Here is a 25,652-nt window from a genome sequence, read left to right as displayed (position 1 = left end):
ATATTGTAAGTTTATTCTTCATATTGCTGGTGCGTGATATCATAAAATGATGGCAAACGACACAATCTATCCAAACATTGTATTTATCAAACGATACAGTACGATATGATACATTATGAAACGATGCGTAACAACCATCCAAACAAGCTGTTCGTCGGCTGCTTTAAAAGAACATTAAATTTTAAAAGCTATACTGATACTGGTGTTTCTATTTTAAAAAATCAACCGATATCATAATAATTTCTTTGATTAAAAAGAAAGAAGACGTAATAGTTAATTTGGCTTAAAATATCTTTAGTCCGAAATTATGGGTGGCCAATACCGCTTCTGGACAAGTTGGTGCTTTGATTATTAAGGATTTTCTTAGAGAAGAAAAATGGGGTGAGGAATTGGAGGCTGAATTTTCCAGATGGTCATCTTAATTGTTTATCTTTGACCTATTGGTAAATAAAAATTATGAAATTGAAAAATAACATATTATTAAGAGTGTGTGGTAGCTCACTGATTACTTTTTTTTCTTCCCCATGGCACATTTTCAAAAGCCATTTTTCCACTACAAGGACATCTACAGAAGCTGTTTAATGAACATGGGTCTATTATTCTCAGATTTATTCTGTTTTTTTGTGTGACCCGATATTTACATATTAAATAGGGCTAACTGGGCAGATCTCAGAGCTTGCAAAGTTAAAATATGGCATTTTCTGTATCAGTAAGAAATATTAAGCTTCCTCTATAAATATTCTTTTCTTCATCTCCTAGATAATTAAGCAAGTGAAAATAATCAATAAGATTCAAGAATTCGATAGCGTTTCCTAATGTAGATACAGTTGTCACACAAGTTTGAAAAGTTAACTCCAAAATTCAAGGTTCGGAACTTACCACTTTAAGTTTTTCATTTTTGACACTTCTCTTCAAGAAGACATAATTTTCCTGAAGAGTTAAAAAATAAAAAATATCTTTAATCTGTGCAAGTTCCTGCTACTTGCTACGCATTCTGAACATATTTCCAAATTGGTTCTAGTAGTTTTGGAGTATTTGGCTCTATCGCTGTCAAAGTTGCGGTGAAGTAATAAATACTAGTACTATATCTTTAACCAAAGGTATTTATTTTGAGTCTTGAGAATAGAGTTGCCTTTGGTAGAAATTCCTTTAATCCCATGCTGAAACTTCGAAAATGGATTTTGCACACTGAATGAGAAATTTTAAAAAAGGAGTATTTGGTTCTATTAAAGCATCATTTGTGCTGCCTAAAGTTGTATACGGTAAAAATCATATCTCAGAAGACGACGGGTGAATTAGAAAGTAACGCGTGTCAATCACCAGTGATTCAACCATGTTCACACCGGAACAAACATGTGGTTGGATAAGATATTGACACCGGATACAAACTTGTAGCCGAATAAGAAGCAATTCAACATTGGTAGACCACACTCTCATAGCTCTAGTATAAATAGAGGCTTTTATTCTATTGTATAGAAAAGAAATATTGATAGCAAAAGACTAGTATTCTCTGTCTCATTCTTTTAAGCTTTATACAAGTGTACTTGAGGTTTTCCAAGTATAATTGATTCCGGTGGGAAAATTATGAAGCTCAGACTTTTCTTTTCCTTATATATTCTTATTTTATTTGCTTCTGTTCTTCATTATTTTATTTTATCAGATCAATTTAATCCACATATCTATAAATTACATTATAAATTTAACTATATTGTTTTTTCGGTAAACAAAAATTTCATGGAAGGGACATACAAGGAATAACGAACATGAGAAAGCGAGTAAAGATGGTTGGGACTTTAAAGAGAAAAAGAAGCTTCGTTGCTTGTGTCAGAATATTTGTCAAAAAAGTATGGTGAACGGTGAACGGCGGCGGAAGATTTTAGATCAAATTTGAAGGTAAAAAATGATTTTCACTCTAAATTATGTCATGTAAAGAGAGAATTTGTACCCGAAAAAACAAAACACGAGAAACCATGTACCAAGAATTAGTGATGACTTTCAACAAAGAACTACATAAGAAAGCATTCAAATTGTACCCTTAAAATTCAATAAATATAAGAGAAAACATTCAACTTAATCTTGTACTCTTTTGTTTTTATACTATTTACTGTACCTTTTAAAGTTTCAAGAAAAAATGATAATTTTTATATTTAAAAATAATTTAATTTTAATTTTCTTATATAATTTTAATAACATAGTTTTATAATCATAGAAATATCACAACATATTTTAATACAAGCTCCAAAAGTCTATTTAAAATAAAACGAAAGGAGTACATATTTATTTGAAAATTTCGGGTTCTAAAACCGCAAATTATGTCATGCATGTAAATAGAAAGAAAAAAAAAACAGAAAATTTCAAAGGTGTAACCACGCACTCCACCCACTTTGCCATGACCCATAACTTATCCACTACGCCACTTCTCAATCTTCCGTTTAACTGCTATTTCCCTACAATTTTGTATTTCCTTTTTTCACTTTTTCCCTCATTTAATTTTGAGAAATTTTTTTAAAGCACTATCTTTTAGTGGTAATTAGCTATCTATAGATATCAATTGCTATATTACGGATTGTAGATATGTTTTCTGTTGTTATAAGATATATTAGATGTATTTAAGCTAATGTATTCATGAATACAATAGCAAAAATAGGTGTGAATCAGGGAAGTCCAGCTAATCAGTTGTTGTATTCGAGTGTATTCGACTGTATTCATGACGTGAAACATGGGATTACAGCTGGACAAATTATTGTATTCAACTGTATTCACGTCGTGAAACAAGGGATTACACTGTTTTTAAACGGAAAGTGAATCAATTAACATAATAGACTCCTAATATAACTCAACAAACTCAATTACAATAGTTATAAAAAGATTCTCAACCGAAAAATACATCAGAAACATAGCAATCTTCAGAGAAATTATATAATACATCTGAATACATAAATTATATTAATTAAAAAAAACATATGAATACATTCATGGCATATAGCGAGACAGTAAATACAATAAAATACATAGAATATAGCGGGATACATTGAAATACAATGGAAAAAAATAGTGAATACAATGAAATACATGGAAATTGAATTATAATGAAAAAATAGACAATGAATACAATGAAATACATGAAAATACAGTGTGATACATTGAAATATATTAATAGAAAATCAAGTTGCTCAGCCCCAATAGGTCCCTGAATCCGATCCAATAAATTACCAATTGCCGCCTCAGAACCAATCCGATCAAATCAGAAACAATTTGGTCAAGGTATATTTGAAAGTAAGAGGCATTATCTAATCATGTTGTTGTGAGGTCTGCTGAAACCGATATTAAGGTATTGGGTAAATTCTATTTCATCCAATGTTTGGTGGCCAAAAGAGGACCGAATCCGAGAAGACATTGGATGGTAAATACTTTGTAACAATTCAAGATAGGGATTGGTACTGGAGAGCTTATCTACCAGAAGGGGAAGATAGGGATCATCCTACTTGTAATATATTTGGCCCGAGGGGTAGAAGCCTCGAAGGACTTAACTTTACAAAGAGTTTAGTCGTTGAACCATCAACGTTGTTTGTTTTTCTGATTTTAGAAGCAGAAAATGGTGGTGTGGCGGTGAGCATAATTGCGTCGGCGGGGAGGAGAAGAGAATAAAGAGAGAGGAAAGAGCGTGGGGAAGAGAATGACATATATCAAAGTAGAGAGAAAAAGAAAATAATTTAACTGAATAGCGTATTTAGTGGCTTAGATGTAGGAGGTAACCAAAATTAGATATATTGCTATAAACATTAAAAGGTATCTATAGAATATAATTTTTAAAATAATATTTATTTAAAATAAATAAGTTGTTTTTTTTTGCAGTTGTTAACCTTTGCTATAGGAGGTAAAAATCTCTTTAATTTTTTCCTTCAATAATCATCAAGGTGGGGGTGTGTGCACAAATAGCCACTTAGAGCACCTATTTTATTTTAAAGCCAGTGTTTTAAATGTCTTTAGTTTTTAGCCACTGGTTTAATAAACTTATACCTGACTGGACGAAAATACCCTTCTGCTATAACTTATACCTACGCTTTTATTAACGATCAGCAGCAGCAGCAGCGCACGTAACTAACTTCACTGTGATCGTCGAATTTCAAAGTATAGAATTACAGAAGCTTCCCTTCCGATTTCAAACTATAGAATTCAACTTTCTCATCCAAAAATCGACATAAATTTACAGTAAGTTATATTTTTGTGTGTTTCCATTGATTTTTATTTCGTTACTAGTAATTTGATGCTAGAAATTTGATTTTTTTTTTGAATTTATGGATTGATAAGGTTAAGGACATCGCGTCCTGTGATAATTCTATAAAAATTGAGCACATAATATTAAGGACATAGTGTCCTGATTTTTGCAAATTGAATTGAAAATGTTAAGGACACAATGTCCTTAACTTATTTGATGTTCTTTTGTATATTAAAGACATATTGTCATAGTTTTGCAAATTGTTTTGAAAAAGTTAAAGATACTTGGTCCTGAAGTTTGAGTTTCAAGTTGAAAAGTTAAGGACACTTGGTCCAGAAGTTTGAGTTTCAAGTTGAAAAGTTAAGGACACTTCGTCCTGAACTTTGACTTGCATGTTCAATAGTTAAGGACACTTGGTCCTTAACTTAGAGTTCCAAGGTAAAAAGTTAAGGACAGACAGTCCTTAACTTCAAGTTTCAAGTTCAAAAGTTAAGGACACTTGATCCTGAAGTTTGAGTTTCAAGTTGAAAAATTAAGGACAGTTGGTCCTGAACTTTAACTTACATGTTCAATAGTTAAGGACACTTGGTCCTTAACTTAGAGTTACAAATTAAAAAGTTAAGGACACTTCGTCCTGAACTTTGACTTGCATGTTCAATAGTTAAGGACACTTGGTCCTTAACTTAGAGTTCCAAGGTAAAAAGTTAAGGATAGACAGTCTTTAACTTCAAGTTTCAAGTTCAAAAGTTAAGGACACTTGGTCCTTAACTTTGAATTCCAAGTTCAAAAGTTAAGGACACTTGGTCCTGAACTTTTATTTCTAAGTTCAAAAGTTAAGGACACTTGTTCCTTTACTTACAGTTCCAAGTTAATAAGTTAAGGACACCTAGTCCTGAACTTTAAGTTCCAAGTTCAAAAGTTAAAGACACTTGGTCTTGAACTTTGAGTTCTAAGTTAAAAAGTTAAGGACACTTGGTCCTGAAGTTTGAATTCCAAGTTCAAAAGTTAAGGACACTTGGTCCTTAACTTGGTCTTGAACTTACAGTACTTGTTCTTAATTATACAAGGATTGATCTATAAAATATGTCCTGAGTTTCTGTCATGACCCTAAACCCGAACCCGGTCGTGATGGCGCCTCTCGTGAAGACAAGGCCAGCCAATTAAACCCAATTCACTTTTTAAACAGTTAAATATCATAAAAGCAGTCTAAAACATGACATAGCAACACTAAGTAGCGGATAATGTTAATAAATTGCGGAAGTACAACCCAACACAGCCCTAACCGGGGTGTCACTAGTCATGAGCATCTATAATTCATAATACAAGTCTGTTAAGCTATTACAGATGTCTGAAAAGAGATAGAGATGATAAGGGAGTATAGACACGGGGCTGCGGACGTCAACAACTACCTCGTAATCTCTGAAAGCCCGCCTGAAGCTGGAGGTATCAGCACTCGGGAGCAGTACCAACAATGCCTGAATCTGCACACAGGGGTGCAGGGAGTAAAGTAAGTACTCCAACTCAGTGAGTAACTAATGTAAATAATGACTGAAGGTAAGAAATCACATAAGGCATAAAGCATTCTATAATGAAGCAGTAAAACCATTTAAAATCAATAAATCAGTGAAGGATAGATAGAATCCTTTAACTCAAATGTAATTTTCATGAAAAGCCTTTTTAAATGTTTAAGCAGGAAACTGACAGTCAATTATGAAAAGTAAACACATAAAGGCTCGCCCCTTGGGCATAGTATCAACAATCCGCCCATCGGGCAACATCTCGGAACAGTACCAGCCCCTCGGGCTATCACATAGAACAATACCAGCCCCTCGGGCTCAATCACATAGAACAGTACCAGCCCCTCGGGCTCAATCACATAGAACAATACCACCCCCTCGGGCTCAATCACATAGAATAGTACTAGCCCTTCGGGCTCAATCATAGAGAACAATACCAGCCCCTCGGGCTCAATCTCACATCACAATGGGTACCCGCGCTCACTGGGGGTGTACAGACTCCGGGAGGATCCCCTTACGGCCCAAGTGCAATATCAAGCCATCTTATGGCATCAAATCTAGGCCCTCGACCTCATATCAATCAAGCCACCTCGTGGCATATTTATGTATCTCAGGCCCTTGGCCTCATATCAGTATTAATGTATCCTCACAACTAGGCCCTCGGACTTACTTAGTCCAAAAATCATCACAAGCCCCTTGGGCAATAGTAAAACAGTATTTCTCAGCCCAAAACATCATTTAAAAATATCATTTAAGTCTCAAAACTGAGTAAAATGGCTGAGTAGTAAAATAGTGAAAAATAACATGACTGAGTTCAAGTAGTAAGTCAAAACAGTGAGGAAATAGTAATAAAAATCCTCGAAGGATTCAAATAGTTGGCACAAAGCCCAAATATGGTAATCAGCCCAAATCATGATGATAGCAAATAAGTTTCAATCAAATACGCGGTAAAATCATCAATCGGGATGGACCAAGTCACAATCCCCAATAGTGCACGACCCTACGCTCATCATCAAGCGTGTGTCTCACCTCAATATAACACTACAATGTGCAAATTCGGGGTTTCAAACCCTCAGAGCATCATTTACAATCATTACTCATCTCGAACCGGCTAAATCTCTAGCTCACGACGCCTTTGCCCCTCAAAGTGGCCTCCACGCGCGTCAAATCTATCCAAAATCAGAATGAATATGTCACAATATGCTAAGGGAACAAAGCCCAAGCGAAAACAATCAACAAAGGGCACGATTCCCGAAATTACCAAAACCCGAGCCTTGGGCCCACGTCTCGAAATCGGGTAAAATTTACATTTTTAGAATTCTCATACCCTCACGAGTCTAAACATACCAAAATTATCCAATTCTGGTACCATTTGGTCCTTCAAATCATCATTTTATATTTTTGGAAGATTCCACAACTTTTCTTCCCAAATTCCATCCCAAATCACGAATTAAATGATGAATTCAATGATAGATTCATGTATTCTAGCCAAATCTGAGTTAGAATTACTTACCCTGATGAATTTCTTGAAAAACCTTCGAAAAATCGCCAAAATCCGAACTCTCTAGGTCAAAATATTAAATAAAACCCAAAATCTCGTATTTATAGGGTACCCCACAGATTTCCACCTCTACGGACCACACAAAAAATGACCGTGGTCCGCACAAAAATGACTGCGGCCGCATAGGTTTTAATCTGTAGTGATAGGATTTAGTATTTTGGCCATACCTTTTTCTACAGATGTCCAAATTGCGATATCTTTATGTTTCTGAAAACTAGACACGAAGCGCTACATTTTTCGCTTTTGAATCATCTCAAAATTCCTTGTAGATCAAAAGACATGAGCTTCCGAAGTAGGACCAGTGAAACGTTCCCCACCGCGGCCGCACAGCATTTTGTGCGGTCCGCACAGCACCTACCGCGGCCGCACTTCTTTTTTTGCGGACCGCGCTGGTGGGTTCCGAGGCCTACAACCCTTCTGGACCGGCTACAGCTATGATTTTCGGCCTAAAACATCCCGGAACCCCCCGGAACTTCAAACCAATTGTACCAACACATTCCATGACATCGTTCAAACTTGTTCAAAACTTCGGAATGCTCACAACAACATCAAATTACCAATTTAATATAGGATTCAAGCCTAAGAACTCCAAGAATTCTTAAATTATGCTTTCGATCAAAAAGTCTATCAAATCTCGTCCGAATGACCTAAAATTTTGCACACACATCCCAAATGACACAACAAAACTACTGCAACTCTCGAAATTCCATTCTGACCCTTATATCAAAATCTCACCTATCAACCGGAAAGCGCCGAAATCTCAATATCGCCAATCCAAGCCTAAACCTTCCACGGACTTCCAAAACGCATTTCGATCACGCTCCTAAGTCCCAAATCACCTAACGTAGCTAACCAAATCATAAAAATTCCAATCCGAGATCATATACAAATAAGTCAAATATTGGTCAAACCTTTCAAGTTTCAAGCTTTAAACTGGGAATTGTTCTTCCAAGTTTATTCCGATTATCCTGAAAACTAAAACCAATGATTTACATAAGTCATATTACATTACACGGGGCAAGTCATGCCCGAGAACTAGCGAGCGAACTACAAAAGCTCAAAACGACCGGTCGGATTGTTACAGTTTCCCATTCTCTTGACTTGTAGGATGGAAATAATATGCATTATAGTTGCTTTTAATGGTAGATGAACTGAAGACTATAAGTATCTTTATCATCAAACAAAGCTCTTTCTAGTACCCGAGGCAATTCGGATTGAAGATTTCATTAAACAGATCTTTGAAGTTATTGAATTGGATAGAGACAAGTTTGAAGCAGTGATATGGTTTGATATCAACATTGGAACAAGCAAGGGAATGCTTGTATCCAAAGATTTAGATCTTCACACATGTATAGAGTTACTAAAAACTCATTCACTCTTCAAGGGCTGTCGTTTCATTGTTGATATTTCGGAAAGAGTTTTTAGATCAACAAGCACCTTTGAACATGTCAATAGAGAAACTCAACATGACAATCAAAACAAATGGCAACAGATAATGGAAATAGATATGGTTGAAGCTCAACCAATAACTGAAGAGGTGCTTCAAACATTTGATTCTATTTCAAGTAGAAGGACAAAGCATTATAGAGATTGACAAGGAACAAGCTTTGGGTATTCAAGTCTTAGAGAGTGCACCGGTAATCAAAGAAGTTGCTGAAAAAACCTCTACTCAACTAACTAGATGAAAGTCAAATTTGAAACAAAAAAAAATCCACAACTACGATATTTAAAGAAAATGCTTCGTTGGATGAAATAAAAGTGGGATCAATATTTGACAAAAAAGAAGAGTATAATTAACTGTTTTTCGAATTAGCAATTAAAGGACATTTTGAATTCAAGGTTGTTAGATCAATCTCAGCAAGATATTCGTTGAAATGCAATGATGATAGGTGTGGGTGGTGTGTGCGTGCTTTTAGAATTAAAGATTCAATATTGTTCAAGATAGTAAAGATTGAGAAAAATCATGGCTGCTTTGTTAACACAATGAAAGCTGATCAAAGGCATGCAACTTCAAAGTTGATTAGTGGTTACATTATCGACAATCTTCGAGACCCAAGGTTTGAAGTTACACCAGCTTTTGTCATGGAAGAAATGCAAAAATTGCATGGACTAGACATTGGGTATCACAAGGCGTGGCGTGCTATTCAACTTGCTTCCGTTTTAATAAGAGGAACTCCTGAAGAGAATTATAAATTATTGTCTTCATACTTGTATATGACGAGAAGTAAAAACCCGGGAACATATACTAACATAAAGATAGACAACAACAACAGGTAAATAATCAAAAAAAAAGTTCATTAGTCCGTTTTATAAAATTTAGGACATGCTGTCTTTAACCAGTTAACTTTTGAGCTTGTAACCTGAAGTTCAGGACTTGCTGTTCTTAATTTTTGAACTTGAATGTCAAAGTTAAGGACTCCCCATCCTTAACTTTTAAACTTTGAACTCAATGTTAAGGACTACATATCCTTAACTTTATAACTTGTAACTCTAAGTTAAGGACTGCATGTCCTTACCTTTTGACCTTGTTAGTCTAACTTCAGAACTGCTTGTCCTTAACTTTTGGCCTTGTAACCTGAAGTTTAAGACTACCTGTCCTTAACTTCTTTTAACCTTGTTTTATATTGTATTTTCAGGTTTCTTTATATGTTTTTATGTATATGGATCATCAATATCTGGTTGGAACCATTGTAGACCAGTGATTGCTGTTGATGCAACTTTTTTGAAGTCAAAATTTCGTGGTGTTTTAATGATTTCAGTTTCAAAGGATGCAAATAACCAAATTTTCCCACTAGCCTTTGGAATAGCAGAATATGAAAATAATAATTTCCTATGAGTGGTACTTTAGTCAGCTTCGCAATGTAATTGGGAGCCGTGAGAATTTAATTTTTTTATCAGACAGGCATCAAGCTATTGCATATGGCATTGCAAAGGTATATCCTGAAAGCCATCATGGGATTTGTATCTATCATTTGGAGCAAAACCTAAAGCGAAGGAAAGTGAAAATTGAGGTCATAAAACTTTTTCAAAGTGCTGCAAGAGTATACACGCTCAAAGAATTTGATCTATACATGTCATATATAGCAAAAGTAGATAAGAAAACTTATGACTACTTGATAGAAGAACCACTGGAAAGGTGTGTACGTTCTTGTAGTCCACGACGAAGATATGACATGCTCACAACAAACATAGTTGAGTCAATGAATTCTGTCCTATTAGAAGCAAGGGAGCTGCCTATATTAAGAATGATGGATTTTATTCAAGTGAAGCTACAACATTGGTTTTATGAAAGAAGAAATGAAGCAGTAGGAACTTTTTATGATGTTTCTTGTTGGGTAGAGGAGGAATTGAAGAAAAAGATAGATTTAGCATTTACTTTGAATGTAAGTATTATGTTCTATGCTTAGTTTATGATTTTAATATAATTTAACATAATGTACTAACTTATAATTTTTCAACATTGAAGGTCTTCCCTGTTGATTCATGGTGTTCTAGAGTTGAAGAAGAAGGAATAACTTTCTTGGTGGACTTAAACAAAAGAACATGTGATTGTTTTCAGTAAGTTTCAATTTGATGAATTACCATGCATATATGCTATTGCAACTATCAAGAAGAGAAACATCAAGAAGTCTAACTTTTGCTCGCACTGGTATTTAAAGGAATCTTGGCTGAAAACATATGAAAGACAAATACATCCTGTAGAACATACTGATTCTTAGATTATACCAGAGAGTGTTAAGTCACAAATTGTTAACCTCCAGATTTCAAAGTGCCACCAGGTAGAAGGCTAAAGAAAATGCATATTCCAGCTACCGAGTCATCAAAAATAATATTCAAATGTGGTCGTTGCAGAAGAATTGGTCATAATAGAATAACTTGTATATATTCTCCAGCAGTCCATCCATTTTCAAGAAAACATAGAAAATAGTAGATATATCCACTTATGTTTATCGACTCTTTTAAGTTTTTGCTATAAATTGGATTCATTTAGATTATTCTTATTTGAGCAGATGTCTGAATTTTCAAAATTTCTTTCTGCTTACGTTCTTTTTGTTTCTTTTGAGTTCAAAGTTCAAAAGTTAAGGACAGACAGTCCTTAAGTTTGACTTACATGATCAAAAGTTAAGGACAGACAGTCCTTAAGTTTGACTTACAGGTTCAAAAGTTAAGGACAGACAGTCCTTAACTTTGAGTTCAAAGTTCAAAAGTTAAGGACTGTCTGTCCTTAACTTTGACTTACAATTTCAAAACTTAAAGATAGACAGTCCTTAACTTTGAGTTTCAAGTTCAAAAGTTAAGGACAGACAACCCTTAACTTTGACGTACAAGTTGAAAAGTTAAGGACACTTGGTCCTTAACTTACAGTTCCAAGTACAAAAAATAAGGACACTTAGTCCTGAAGTTTGAGTTCCAAGTTCAAAAGATAAGGATTCAATTTCAAAAGTTGAGGACACATGGTCTTGAACTTAGACTTTCAAGTTCAAAAGTTAATGACACTTGGTCCTGAAGTTTGAGTTTCAAGTTCAAAAGTTAAGGACACTTGGTCCTAAACTTTGACTTACAAGTTCAAAAGTTAAGGACACTTGATCCTTAACTTTGAATTTGAAGTTCAATTACACTTGTTCTTGAACTAATACTAACAAGTTCAATGGACAAATCAATACTTGACAGAAATAAAGAAATTAATAACATGATGCCTTCATATTACTTCTGAAATTGTAATTTTGCATAGCTATGACAAAAAGTTATGCTATGCAAACAAAATAAAAGTGCATTTTGAGGAATTTACAGGATATTTCAGAATTCATATGGATTCTTTACATCAATTTTATACAAAAAATCAACCACAACTAACTTTCTTTACAACTAAACTATAGCTCTTTCGGACAGCAAGTTTCATTTTCACTATCATAATCATCGCCAACATTTTCTGGTGGTGTATCATAACCAGAATTTCTTTTCCACTCTCAAAGTGCCCAAAGTTCTTTTCTAAAGTCTTTTATGTTTTCAGGTTGGAATTTCTCCACATCCTTTCCCATCATCAACAACTCCACATACTTGATTAGGAATGCACCACAATCAGTCCTAAGAAAAATGTAAGATATGGAGTCAATTAAACAATAAATCTAAAGTATATATAAATTATATAACAAATAACAACACGTACGATCCAGTTTGGTGTGGTGATCTTTGCCACTGAATATCAAATTTGTTGAATGCATTTCCAAAAGACTTGTGATGTTTGTCAAACTGTGAGAACTTTAGCAAGTGGGGGATCATGCGTGCATACATTTTAATGTGATTCATTCATGCCTCATATGGCTCACTATATATGGAATCGTACACATCAATCTTTTTCTCATTCAAGTCCAATACCCCCAAAAGAAAATGTATCACAACATTATCATCTTCTAAAGGAAGCCGACATGGAAAAAAGATCTTATCAACCTCTGTCCAAGAAATTCCACATCTACGACTGTTACCCCACACATATGGTGTCAGAAACAATTGATTATCACCACACCAAAACTTATCTGCATCATCTTCATTGAAATCCTTACACACAAGCACCATATAGTTATCAAAAAGTATATCTGTAGTTGTGCAACGAAAAGGATGGTCGCGAGGGTGGTAGCATTTCTTCTTTCTCAGATAATATAGGGCAATGCCAATATGCTTCATAAAAAGGCAAAAAATAAAACAAATCCATCAGTCATAAAATAATTAAAAAATGATAATTAAGAATAAAGAAAATAAACGCCTTGCGAATTATCAAACCTTATCATCAAGTACAAAGCTACTATCTGAAAGCTCAAAGAAGAACATTTTGCTACTGATTTTTTGATGATACAATTTGTATGGATTCTTTCTCACACCATTATCATCAGCATATATATCAGTTTGTCCCCTGAAAATTTTGAAAATATCAAAGTTAGAAGTTAGTCCTGAACTTAGACTTTCAAGTTGAAAAGTTAAGGACACTTGGTCCTGAAGTTTGAGTTTCAAGTTGAAAAGTTAAGGACACTTGGTCCTGAAGTTTGAGTTTCAAGTTTAAAAGTTAAGGACACATGGTCCTGAACTTAGACTTACAAGTTCAAAAGTTTAGGAAACTTTGTCCTTAACTTAGACTAACAAGTATAAAAGTTAAGGACAGGGAGTCCTTAACTTATAGTTCCAACTTCAAAAGTTTAGGACACTTGATCCTGAACTTCAAGTTTCAAGTTCACACATGGTCTTGAACTTAGACTTTCAACTTTAAAAGTTGAGGACACTTGGTCCTGAACTTAGACATACAAGTTCAAAAGTTCAGGACATTTGGTTCTGAACTTTGAATTCCAAGATGAAAAGTTAAGGACACTTGGTCCGTAACTTTGATTTCCAAATCAAATGTTAAGGACACTTAATTTTAGGAATTTAAATATCAATATACTTAGTCCTAAATTTAAAATTACAAGTTAAGAACACAAATTTAAGTAATTAACAAATAATGAAATACATTTAGGGGCTTACGCTTTTTTGCGACCTTTCCTTTTCTCCTTGCCCAACCACACAATGAATTTCTTCAATTACTTTGCATCATCTTTGGCATAATGAAAAATACATGTACGAGTATATTTTGATTTTATCCAGTCCGTTTTCTTGGGAGTATTTTCATTGTGTGCCATTGATGCTCCTGTTTTTCTTTCCTGTTCAAAAGAAGATTTCAACTACCAACTAAGCTTCTTACTTCTTTTACCTCGACCAAGCTCTTCTTCAACATTTCCTTCAACCTCCATAGACAAACCCTCATCAATGCTCATTTGTTTACTTGTAGGAGTAGGAGTAAGAATAGAAAATGATGGACCATCATTAGGAGTAGGAGTAAGAATAGAAAATGATGGACCATCATTAGGAGTAGGAGTAAGAACAGAAAATAATGGACCATCATAACCAATACTATCTATCTTCCTTTTCCTAGTATATTGGTTAAGATCTTCATCTTTGTTTTGCTCTACAGACAACACTATATATATATATATATATATATATATATATATATATATATATATATATATATATATATATATATAAGTTTGCTGCAAGTCATCAAATGAAGAGACAAAAACTAAGAACATTATTTTTGAAATGTACTAGCATTTTCAATTCTGAATATAATATTTAGGACACAATCAATACCTATCTTGTTCACACTGCCTTCTTGTATTTTTTCAATAGACAATTGAGCTGATATATTGGTTGCATTTTCTTTATCTTCCAACTGCACATTTTCTTTATCTTGCAACTGTTCTCCATGTTCTTCAATTGTAAGTTCACAAGATTCTGCAAAATATTTACAAGAGCTAACACAATTAGTACTTGTTACTAATATTTTATTAAAATAAACATGTATAAAATTAATAAAAATACTGTCTAACCGTTTGCAACTGTCAAGATCATCGCAGTTAAATCATTATCTTTACTAGCATTTTCTTGGCTTCCAATATTGTCGGTAAGAGAGTGAGGTGTAGAGAGATCACATGTTCCATCTATGCATTTGGAAACAATCTCACTTATGCTTGTTCCTTGGGTATTTTCTAAGTCTTGAGATTGTACTCCACTTTTGTCTTGATACTCAACTCCATCTTCTTCCCTTGCAGCTTCAAAAGATTGTGTAACATTTACAATTAATACCCATTCTAATAGTTCACTAAAACTAACATTCAACATATCATGAAAATTTTATCTAACCTCGATTGACATAATTTTGAACTCCAAATTTCTCTTAATATGAGAGAGGTGTAGACATATCATATGTTACTTCTAAACATTTGTATACAATCTCACTGACACTTGTTCCCAATGAGTTTTCTAAATCTTGAGATTGCACTCCACATTTACAAATTTTTTCTGTTACTCCTGTCTCTTTTGGATTTTCCTAGTTTTGATATTCTACTACATCTTGAACTTCCACTCCATCAACAGATTCTACATATATTTGTAATCACAAAAAAGTTTATATGTATTACACTATTGAATATAAATTTCAATGACAAAAAATTCAAAATCTATATCTGACCTTTCCCAATTTCAGTGCCAATATCAGTTTCATCATCTAGATGTGCATCTCTATAATCGCTTTCATACTGAACTTCTGCATGCACATCTGTATCATCACATTCACCACCACCTGCATCTTTGTTAATTGTAACAGTAGGTTCTGTACCATCACAATGATCATCAACTCCATCTTTAGTAATTGGAACACTAGATTCTCTCTCTATGTTCCTTTCATCAGGTTTCACAAAAATCTTCAACAAAGTATCCATCTTTGATCCTAGGCTTTTCTTTAAATCCTGTGAAAGAAACTAAGTTAGAAAGTTAAGGACATGTAGTCCTAAACTTCAAGTTACAAGTAAAAAAGTTAAGGACAGACAGTCCTTAACTTAGAGTAACAAGTTCAAAAGTTAAGGACACTTGGTCCTGAACTTCAAGTTTCAAATTCAAAAGTTAAGGAAATGCAATCCTTAACTTTGACTTACAAGTTAAAAAGTTAAGGACAATAGATCCTAAACTTAAAGTTTCAAATTGAAAAGTTAAGGACACTTGGTCCTGGACTTAAAGTTTCAAGTTCAAAAGTTCAGGACAGATGGTCTTGAACTTAGACTTACAAGTGCAAAAGTTAAGGATAGTTGGTCCAATTATTCAAGTTTCAAGTTTAAAAGTAAAGACATGCAGTCCTTAACTTATAATTACAAGATCAAAAGTTAAGGACAATAGGTCCTTAACTTCAAGTTTCAAGCTCAAAAGTTAATGACAGGCAGTCCTTAACTTTGAATTCCAAGTTCAAAAGTTAAGGACCATAATCCTGAACTTCAAGTTTCAAGTTCAAAAGTTCAGGACATATGGTCCTTAACTTAGACTTAAAAGTAAAAAAGTTTAGGACACAAGGTCCTGAACTTAGACTAACTGAAATTAATGATATTACCTTGATATCATTTTGAATCTTTTTTTCTGATACAACTATTTTCTAATTTATTCTAGTAACTTCAGCATGCATATCCTTTTTAAACTTCTCAGATAATTTTTGAATCAAAAACCATAAAAACAAAAAAGTCTCTTAAGCAAAAAACAATCAAATAAAAAACTAATGCTATTCAAAGACAGAAAACCTACTTTAATAATTTCCTTAAGCATAACTTCATCAAATTGTGTGGAAGAAGGTATTGAGCTTTGATCTTGAGAAATTTGCTCATGCACACTAACATGATCTGTATCTTCTTCAATAGGAATAAATGGTGCCACCTCGATCAACTTATACACTCATTATATAACCAAAAAACATAAGTTTTCAGAACTAAAACAAATAAACAAAAAAAATAGCTAGTAATTAGATTAACTTATATTTTCATTATGGAAGTATTTTTTTACACAGAGAATCATATTGTGGAGACTTCATTTCTGAATAACATAACATCCGAGGAAAACCACATTCTCGGAAGTTCACAAATTATTTTTCCTGAAAAATAGGCAATACTTCCATATTCCAAACACAAAAAGCAAAAGAAAAGTCAAGTATAGTGTAGCTATCCTTGTCTTTATCTTTGTGTTTGCCTTTCTCATTCTCATTTGCATTGGGCTTCAAACAACTCTTCAATGATTTTAATAACGTTTCATAACAAAGAGAGACCTAGTTGAAAGATGAGCAGAGTTCATCATCATCTACAATTTTCATTATCTGCTCGGACACATTACTATTCTTCCGCTTCCCCATCAAAACAGATTCAACAAAATAAATTGTTGCCAACTTCACAACATCATCATCGCTGCCTACAAATGATGTAGCTGTACCATTTGGTGACTAGTAATAAAATTAAATAAATCACCCAACTCAACTCTATCCTTTCCAGAAAATAGGCTTTCGAAAGCCTATTCTCTTTTTCATGCAAACCTTTGATGTCTAGTGAAGAATAACACTTCAAACTAGTAATTATATGAAATGCTTCACGTGTAAACTTAATTTCATGGTCAAAAACCTTGAATGTCATCGAATCAGGGTCATTATCTACAATTTTTGAAAGCAATACACAGTGAATAAGTTTACCACAGAACTTCACACTTTGTAATTGGAAAAAGCTTTCGAAAATGCCATCCCTCAACTTCTTCCACTGCCTGTTCGACAATTTTTTTTGATTGTTTCCTTATACTGTAAATCTCCTTTCCAATAGATCATTAAATTATGCCAAACATCAAAGTCAAACACACGATCTCCTTCTATTAGCACACTACAAAGAAGGAAAAAGATCATAAAAGATTAGGACTAAAAGATTACAAGTTGAAAAGTTCAGGGCACTTGGTCCTGAACTTCAAGTTTCAAGTTAAAAAGTTAAGGACAAGTCCTTAACTTAAAGTTTTAAGTTCAAAAGTTAAGGACAATAGGTCCTGAACTTCAACTTTCAAGTTCAAAAGTTAAGGACACTTGGTCCTTAACTTCAAGTTACAAGTTAAAAAGTTAAGGACATGTAGTCCTTAACTTATAGTTTTAAGTTGAAAAGTTAAGGACACTTGGTCCAGAACTTCAAGTTTCAAATTCAAAAGTAAAGGACACTTGGTCCTGAACTTTGACTTACAAGTTCAAAAGTTAAGAACAGACAGTCCTTAACTTATAGTTTCAAGTTGAAAAGTTAAGGACACTTGGTCCTGAACTTCAAGTTTCAAGTTCCAAAGTTAAGGACACTTGGTCCTGAACTTCAAGTTCAAAAGTTAAGGACACTCAGTCCTTAACTTTGAGTTCCAAGTTCAAAAGTTAATGATACTTGGTCCTTAACTTTTGTGAACACAGTTAACTAAAAATTCATAAATACAGGTAGCTTATGAATTCATACGACTATTTTTATGAAATGTCCTTACATAATCAAATATATTGATTGAACCACAAACACGTTTCAATACCAAAAATTTCTGAATAACTTCCTCACAAAAATCCGCTACTTATTCGACACTGAATCAACTTATAATCATTATTTTTAAAATTTCACACATACTTGACACAACATTGATCGCGATTAAACATATACAAAAACAAAATGCATAAAAGCAAAAAAAAAAAATACCAGTTCGATCGTTCAATGCAGAGAAGATGACAGAGAATATGGCGAAGGAGAAAGATTAAGTGTAGCTGGTTTGCATGTGAGGACGATACAGATACTGAGGAGCACGCGAAGCTTGCCTCTGAAATTTTCGCTCTCAAATTTTCCCTCTGAAGGTCTGAACGAATAAAACAAGGGTTTGAGAATATAAAAATTGAAGAAAGGGTAAAACTATCTTTTCAAAATAATTTTAATGGAGTATTAACTATTTTTGCTCAGCATTAAAATTAGTGGATAAAAAATAAGACCACCTTACTTAATGGCTACCACACGCTATTTTTACTAAAAAAAATATCTAAGTAGTATTCCAACTTGAGAAGGCAAAAGTAAATAGTACTTGCATGTTTCCTCAATTAACACATAGTAATAAAATAAATCAATATTTTAAAATTTAGGAGAATATTTTGTTGTTTTGCGAGTCACAACTAAACTATTTTGAACTTTATCGTATCGTTTGTTTCATCTCCAACTTAATTTTTCTTTAAAACGGTGCTATCTTTTTCCTATCAAATATCATTAGAGAAAAACTTTAAGTTTTTACAAAAATTGAAAAAGTACTCTATTAGCTGATTTTTTCCCCGAAAATTTTGAAGTAGTTTTCAAGTAATATTTCAACACTTTTTCGGAAACTAATTCCACCTAAAAGATCAATCAAATTGGTTATGTACGACTCTTGAATTAATCAAATCTGAAAAAGAGTATATGTTTGCAAAATAAATTTGTGCAGAAAAATAAAATTGCAATTACAAACAACTATAAATAATTTTTTTTATTGATAAATATTGCGGATTACAACTTTGTTTATACCTTAATTGTCCCCTCTGAATTTTTATCCGTAATTCGAGGGTCATAGCGGCATGTTTATCCCTTATGATCACTAAGTGTTTTTCCCACATATTTATGTATTTTGAGTCCAAAAAGGCAATATTTTAGTTCCGGACTCTGTAGCAGCACTCCATTTGGATCTTAAATGTTGCTAGAAGTTTGAGCTAGATATATTTGATATGACTTTGATGTCTTAATGAATATTCCAAGAGTTTTATGGAATTTCGGAGATCGTATATTTGATCTCTTTCTGCATATTCCGGGAGTTTATGGAATTATTGAAACCGTCTTTGAAGAACATATGTATAGGAATGAATTAGGGTTTGGGTAGAGTAACCACCAAGTAACCCTAATAGAGTCCTAATATTTCAAGAATCGTCTTGAATTTAGGATTTATTAAAATTTCAGTGATTAAAGTTATAATTAATATAAAATGAAATTATTTGAAAGAGTATTAGAAATTTTGAATCCTATTTTGGTAATTTTTTTTTAACTAGAAATATTTTAGCTAAGCTTTCCCACAAGGCAATAATCAATTGAGATAAATTTTACACCATCAAATTACTTAAGTAATTGTAAATAATTTTCTGTTACACATATGAATTAATAATCTTTAAAAAATAAGAACCAATCCGATCAAACTTCATTAATTTCATTAATGCATATACTTTTAAATCCTAATTTTCTAGTCCATATTCTATTCTATTCAAAGAGTCGCAGCTCCCTATATATTTTCTTGTTCCACTCCAACTCAGAAACCCCAAATTACCGGTTTCTCTTCTTCATTGGTAAATTCTCTTTCTCTCTCTAGAACTAGAATTTTCTGTTCTCTTATACTTAAATAGTTAAATATTTGTCTATTGCTGATTAATCGATTTCCTATAAGTAAAAAGTGTTAATCGGTTTCCGATTGCTGATTTGGGTTTTACGGTAAGGGGTTTGGAAAATCTTAGTAGTAGTTTTTTAATGGGTATTTTTCGATTTTTGATATCTGTTGATTTTGTTGAGTTTTTAGTGATAATAGTACTGTGTTAGAATCGACGAAATCTGTTGCAGTCATCAATTTGGCGGCAAAACAGTTGGATAAAGACGAGCAATTTACAGGTTGAGATTTTAAGTTTTTTATTTTCTTTTTTAGTTTTATTCTGTCATGTATTTTAGGTTTGTGAGTATCTGATTGCGAATTTCAGTAGCTTCTTTTCCCTCTGCCCCTTAAAGAAGATACCTTTTCTTTATCTTCCGTCAAACTCCATACTGGTTTGACATATCACAGTTTGTTGTTTTACTATTATGTTCCTTTAATTGAAGTGACAGGATATAGTTTGCCAATGGAGTTTGACAAAGAAGATAATGGTTTTATTAGTGTTCCTGCTCCTGAGTTTGGTGCAATTTTCATGTCAAACATTGCAACAAAGAGAGACTGCTTTAAACATAAGGTCTTTGGCCTTCCATCGTCCATGGCTAATTTTGTAAAGGAGGTCAAAAAAGGAATGATCCTGTTCCTATTTGAATATGAAAGGAGACAACTTTTTGGAGTGTATCGGGCTATCTCAGATGGGGAAATGAACATTGCACCCAATGCATTTATTTCTTCAGGGAAGCAGTTTTCCGCACAGGTATCATATGTCAAATGACGGTTCTTAACATTCAACAAGAACTATTGTTAGGTTGAATAATACAAGGATAATTTCGGTCTCCTTTTCTTTATTTTTGCTTTCATGTTCTCTTCCCTAGGTCCGATTTGTGCCGATTTGGTACTGTAGTCCACTATCTGAAAATGAGTTCCGCGATGCCATTAGGGAGAACTACTTTTCGGCAAGGAAGTTCCACTTTGGTCTGTCTGATGAGCAGGTCTGATGATTATTCTCTGTATTTGGGCTTTCAATCATCATATATTTTAGCTGAATATTTCTGTTACTAACTGTTCCTTCTCAACAAGCAGGTTCATAGGCTTCTTAGGTTGTTTAGTTCAAGAAAGTTAAAGAATAAGTTACCCCCAAGAAAGCTCACAACTGGAGCGAGCAATGGAGTTGACGAAGACCATATAGTGGTCAATAACAATTCATATGCAACAAGTGGTGCTTTTGATATCAAACGTTCTGATGTTGATTTAGAGCCTTCCCTTTCAAGAGGATATCCAAGGTCATTCCGTGGAGTAAAGAGAGGCAACGATGACATGTTTCTAATTGAGCATAGAGTGAAGGACGGAGATAAAATTGATTCTGCTGAACATCTCTACTATAATGATAAGAGGAGAAGATTAGGTAATGATGGAAGGTTATTGAGGGATAATGCTGCTGAAGATAAGCTTCATATTCTCTCCCTCACTGAACATGAAGCAAATTTAGTGGTAAGAGATCAGATAGTAAATGAAAATAACATGGACGCTAATTTTGGTCCGGGCAGATCAAATCAGCAAAGAAAGCCTTCAGATGGTGATAGAACTAGAATTGGTACTCATTATGCAGGTTTTCTAAGGAACAATAGTGTGGATAAAGCACATAGCATGGATGACTCTCATGAGCCTGCCCTTTCTAGAAGGAATAAAAGTGACCCCTTTTGCAATATTGGAACAGTAAGTGATGACTGGCAGAGTTCCTTGGATAGAGTAGGACAAAAGAGCCAGTTGGACTCTGATATTTATTCTACAATTGTGTCTGAACGCTTTGTGAACTCACCATACAATCAGAAAGGAAAAGATGGTAGATTATTCACGAGAGAAATAAGCAGAAATGAATCTAAGTTTCATACAGGTCTCGGAAGAGGATTTGATCATCAAGCGGCCACTGATGATGATGAATGCTTCCTTTCTAGGCGTAATGGAGCAAATAAAAAATGTGTTGATAGCTTTCTTATCCCGGCTGCTTCAGATGGGAACTCCGCTTATGCTGGAGATGTAGGTAGACAAGTGGCTGAAGTTCGTAGTTATCCAATGAATGATTTTGATAGGCTGGTCCCTGGTACAGAAGACTTTCAGAGGCCTCTCACCGTAGCTGGTCGCACTGGTTACTCTCCAATGAACAAAAGAACCTCAGGGTGCTCTACCATGTTTCTTGCTGAAACAGAATTTCCTCAGTCAACAGAAGCACAAAATCTTGGTCCCTCTTGCTCTAAATTCCATGATGCAACAATACCGAGAGTCATGCCACGTAAGCATGAACTCCCCAGTTCTTGCTATGAACTTACCGAGACTTATGAAGTTGAACAAGGCTCAAACTTTGTGCAAAAACGACCTTCTTCCGATGTTTATAGAAAGAATAACTACGCATCGTTTAAAGGAATATCTTCTCCATATTCCTATCCAGAATTTACAAAGAGGGGCCTGGAATCAGCTTCTGAAGATGGACACACGGTTCTGCTTCAGTCACACGATGGGTTCAACACTCCACCCATAAATGTTGGAATTTCTGAGGCAATGGAACCAAATAGGTCTTGTTCTTTTAGTTATAGAACTGCTTTCCTTCCAAGGGAATCTATTGGTCAACAATTTAGGGATGATATTAACGAGGGCGAGAATTGGAGATTTTCATCTCAAGCTGTCCTCAGTTCAACTGCTCATTTGTATTCTGGTAACTATCAGTGTGCTGATGAGGAACTAGGTGATGGGCATGTTATATGGCAAGGGAGTGATATAATTCATGTTGGAAGAAGATCCCGCTCTCCTAATTCAAGTTGGTTGCTCCGTCAAGGAAATGTTTTGACAAATCTTGACCACGCCAACAGTCCAGGAGCAGATATCATTAATAATGAATACGAGGATAACATATTAACTGATGTTGTACATTCTGATTCCAGAAATTCCAGAAGAAGTGTTTTTAATCGCTTATCTTTGGCTCCTAAAGTATGCAAGTTGAGAGAACAAGTAGCTGATCACAGTATGAGCTATGATGAATATTACATGGATACGTCAGTTGATGAAATTATGGACTTGTTATACGAGGATCAGAATATTGTACCAAAAAAGCCATTGAATCGGAAACCATATATTCGAAAAGTTGGATATGGTGAAACTAATAGGTCGGGAAAACATGCTGCAGTTGTCAAGAATGACACAGAGCAACCTGGTGATTCAATGATGAGAGTTCTCAGAGAAAGTGCAAATGAAGTTCTTGAAGAAACTCTGAACCATGTCCTAGCAGAGACCAGAGTGGTGGACTTCAAGCGCAGGAGAGAGACGAATCGAGCTTCAGAACAGACTAACGCGGAATTCAACGAAGAAGTAAAGACAAATGCTAGTGAACACACAGTCCTTCAGAATGCACAAGAAAACAGTTGTAAAACTGCTGTGGCTAAGGATTCAGCTGATAAGCCATCAAAGCGTAGAAAACTTGTGCGACCAGTATTTGATGAAAACAACTCCAGGAGTGATTTGAATCACCAACTTCCTTGTCATACAGGTGACAAGGTTAACACAGGGAATTCAGATTCGAGCGAATTTCAATCCGCTCTCTAATAATTAACAATCTTGGTGAACAAAAAGATTACTCCATTGGTCATCAAGTTCTCCAACATGCTAACTCAAGGGGCGGTTTGCATTGTCTGAAGCTTGACATATGATGATGACGAAACTGAAGGAGGTAGTGCCATGATTGTATGCTAAATCATGTAGGTTTTCCCTCCAGCGTATCACTGTTTTGAGATCTTATGTAGATCTGCACATCAAGTTTTGTTTGAAAGGTCGTATTTTGATATGCAAATGAACAAATTTGCCCCTTGTGTAAATTTGCTATTTGCTTCCTTCATTTGTACCGCATAACAATATGTTGTTATTTTAGTTGATCTCGTATTTTATCCTACTAAAGCCATTATTATCATCCAAAACAGTGTACTCACGATTGAAGAAGACTAGCTAATGAAGTATAAGTAAATGTAAAATGAAGGAAGCAAAGTGGTGGAATTTCATGGGTAAATCATCTTTATATTTCTTAAGAATCGGTGAGACTCAAACATTTGCAAATGAAAATGAACAGAGAATAATTCAACGAGAATAGAGGGGTTAAAGTCATAGGGCGGGGTGGGTGTGGGGCGGGTTTTGCAAAACCTACAAAAATTTCAACTCGCCACGTCCCGCCCCGCATAGTTAGTTTTTCAGTTTTCAACCCGCCCTGCTCCGCTTGGACCTGCTCCGTCCCGCATAGTTATTTTTTCATTTTTTTTTATTTTTTTTCTAAGACAAACTAATTTGACATATTATTATCTATATCTATCTGTATTATATCATCATCATCTATACCTATACCATATTAAAAGCACGAAGACCCTTAGCGAAATGTCATTCGTGTTTTCTACCCTTTGAAAATAGAATTCACATTGGATAAAATTGTAATTTAAATTATTTTCCTAATATTTAGGAATTCAAAATCAACTAAAATCTTTATCATTAAATCATTACTTATTTGAATTAAGTAAGAAGTCCTAATATTTAGGACACTAAAATTAATTAAAATTTTACTTTATGTAAATAATCTACTTATATACTATTATAAGAAGTAGAAGGAAAGTTTCTTTTTCAAGGAAACTCTACAATAATATTTGTGGTTCTTGTCATTGAATTTTAATCTACGAGGTTAAATTGGCCTCTATATTTACTTTCACACCAAACTATTTGTTATTCTTAAGTTTTCAATCCATAAATATTTATTTAATAACTTTGGTTATTAAATTATAGGGATAATTTTATAGATACTTTCGTGTTTCGCTCTATCACACTGACCTTTCCCGTGGCATATAATGTTATGCTTATCTTTTTTTTTTTGTAATAATTTTTTTAACCTATTTTTGGTTAAAAGGTAGAGCAGTGGTTAGGCCTGCCATGTTCTATGGGACTGAGTGTTGGCCGGTTAAGAACTCACACATCCAGAAGATGAAAGTAACAGAGATGAAGATGTTGAGGTGGAGGTGCGGGCATACAAGGATGGATAAGATTAGGAATGAAGATATTCGAGAGAAGGTGGGCGTGACCCCCATGGAGGACAAGATGCGAGAAACAAGACTCAGATGGTTCGGGCACATTCAGAGGAGGAGCACTGATGCACCGGTGAGGAGATGTGAGTGACTGGCTGTGGTGGGCACGAGGAGAGATAGAGTGCGACCTAAAAAGTATTGGGGAGAGGTGATCAGACATGACATGACGCGACTTAGGATTACTAAGGACATGACCCTTGACAGGGAATTGTGGAGGTTGAGCATTAAGGTTATAGGTTAGAGGAAAGTTGTGAATATTTCAACAGCACAATAGAGTGAGACTAGCCAGTTAGGAGTTAGTCTGAGGATACTATTGGTCGTCTACTGATGCAGGACTTTATCTGCTGGTTTTTACTATACCATCCATCTATTTCGTATTTCGTATTTCGTATCTCTTATATTGGTGTTATTTTATTATGAGTCTATTGGTGGTACTAATA

The 25,652-nt window shown here is 34.3% G+C and overlaps 2 protein-coding genes across 4 annotated transcripts; both read left to right on the top strand.

The window, feature by feature from the left end:
- The first annotated feature begins 5,763 nt into the window (after positions 1-5,763).
- Positions 5,764-10,859, top strand: LOC138885003 (uncharacterized). Its single transcript, XM_070165886.1, has 5 exons — positions 5,764-5,773; positions 8,455-8,834; positions 9,137-9,570; positions 10,200-10,680; positions 10,764-10,859. Exons 1-5 carry the CDS (start codon positions 5,764-5,766, stop codon positions 10,857-10,859), a joined length of 1,401 nt encoding a protein of 466 aa, XP_070021987.1.
- Positions 10,860-19,996: 9,137 nt separating this feature from the next.
- LOC104239887 (uncharacterized) lies at positions 19,997-24,044 on the top strand. Of its 3 annotated transcripts, none has more exons than XM_070167936.1 (4): positions 19,997-20,352; positions 20,563-20,864; positions 20,983-21,099; positions 21,191-24,044. In XM_070167936.1, exons 2-4 carry the CDS (start codon positions 20,577-20,579, stop codon positions 23,699-23,701), a joined length of 2,916 nt encoding a protein of 971 aa, XP_070024037.1. In that variant the 5' UTR covers positions 19,997-20,352; positions 20,563-20,576; the 3' UTR covers positions 23,702-24,044. The 3 variants fall into 3 exon arrangements, with proteins under 3 accessions (XP_070024037.1, XP_070024036.1, XP_070024035.1); XM_070167935.1 differs by having other exon boundaries at positions 20,557-20,864; XM_070167934.1 differs by having other exon boundaries at positions 19,997-20,864.
- Positions 24,045-25,652: the final 1,608 nt, after the last annotated feature.

The sequence above is a fragment of the Nicotiana sylvestris genome, chromosome 2 (assembly GCF_000393655.2).
Source record: "Nicotiana sylvestris chromosome 2, ASM39365v2, whole genome shotgun sequence".
NCBI classification, from domain to species: domain Eukaryota; kingdom Viridiplantae; phylum Streptophyta; class Magnoliopsida; order Solanales; family Solanaceae; genus Nicotiana; species Nicotiana sylvestris.
Note: the sequence above shows the minus strand (reverse complement) of the source record. Positions and strands in the feature narration are given on the sequence as shown.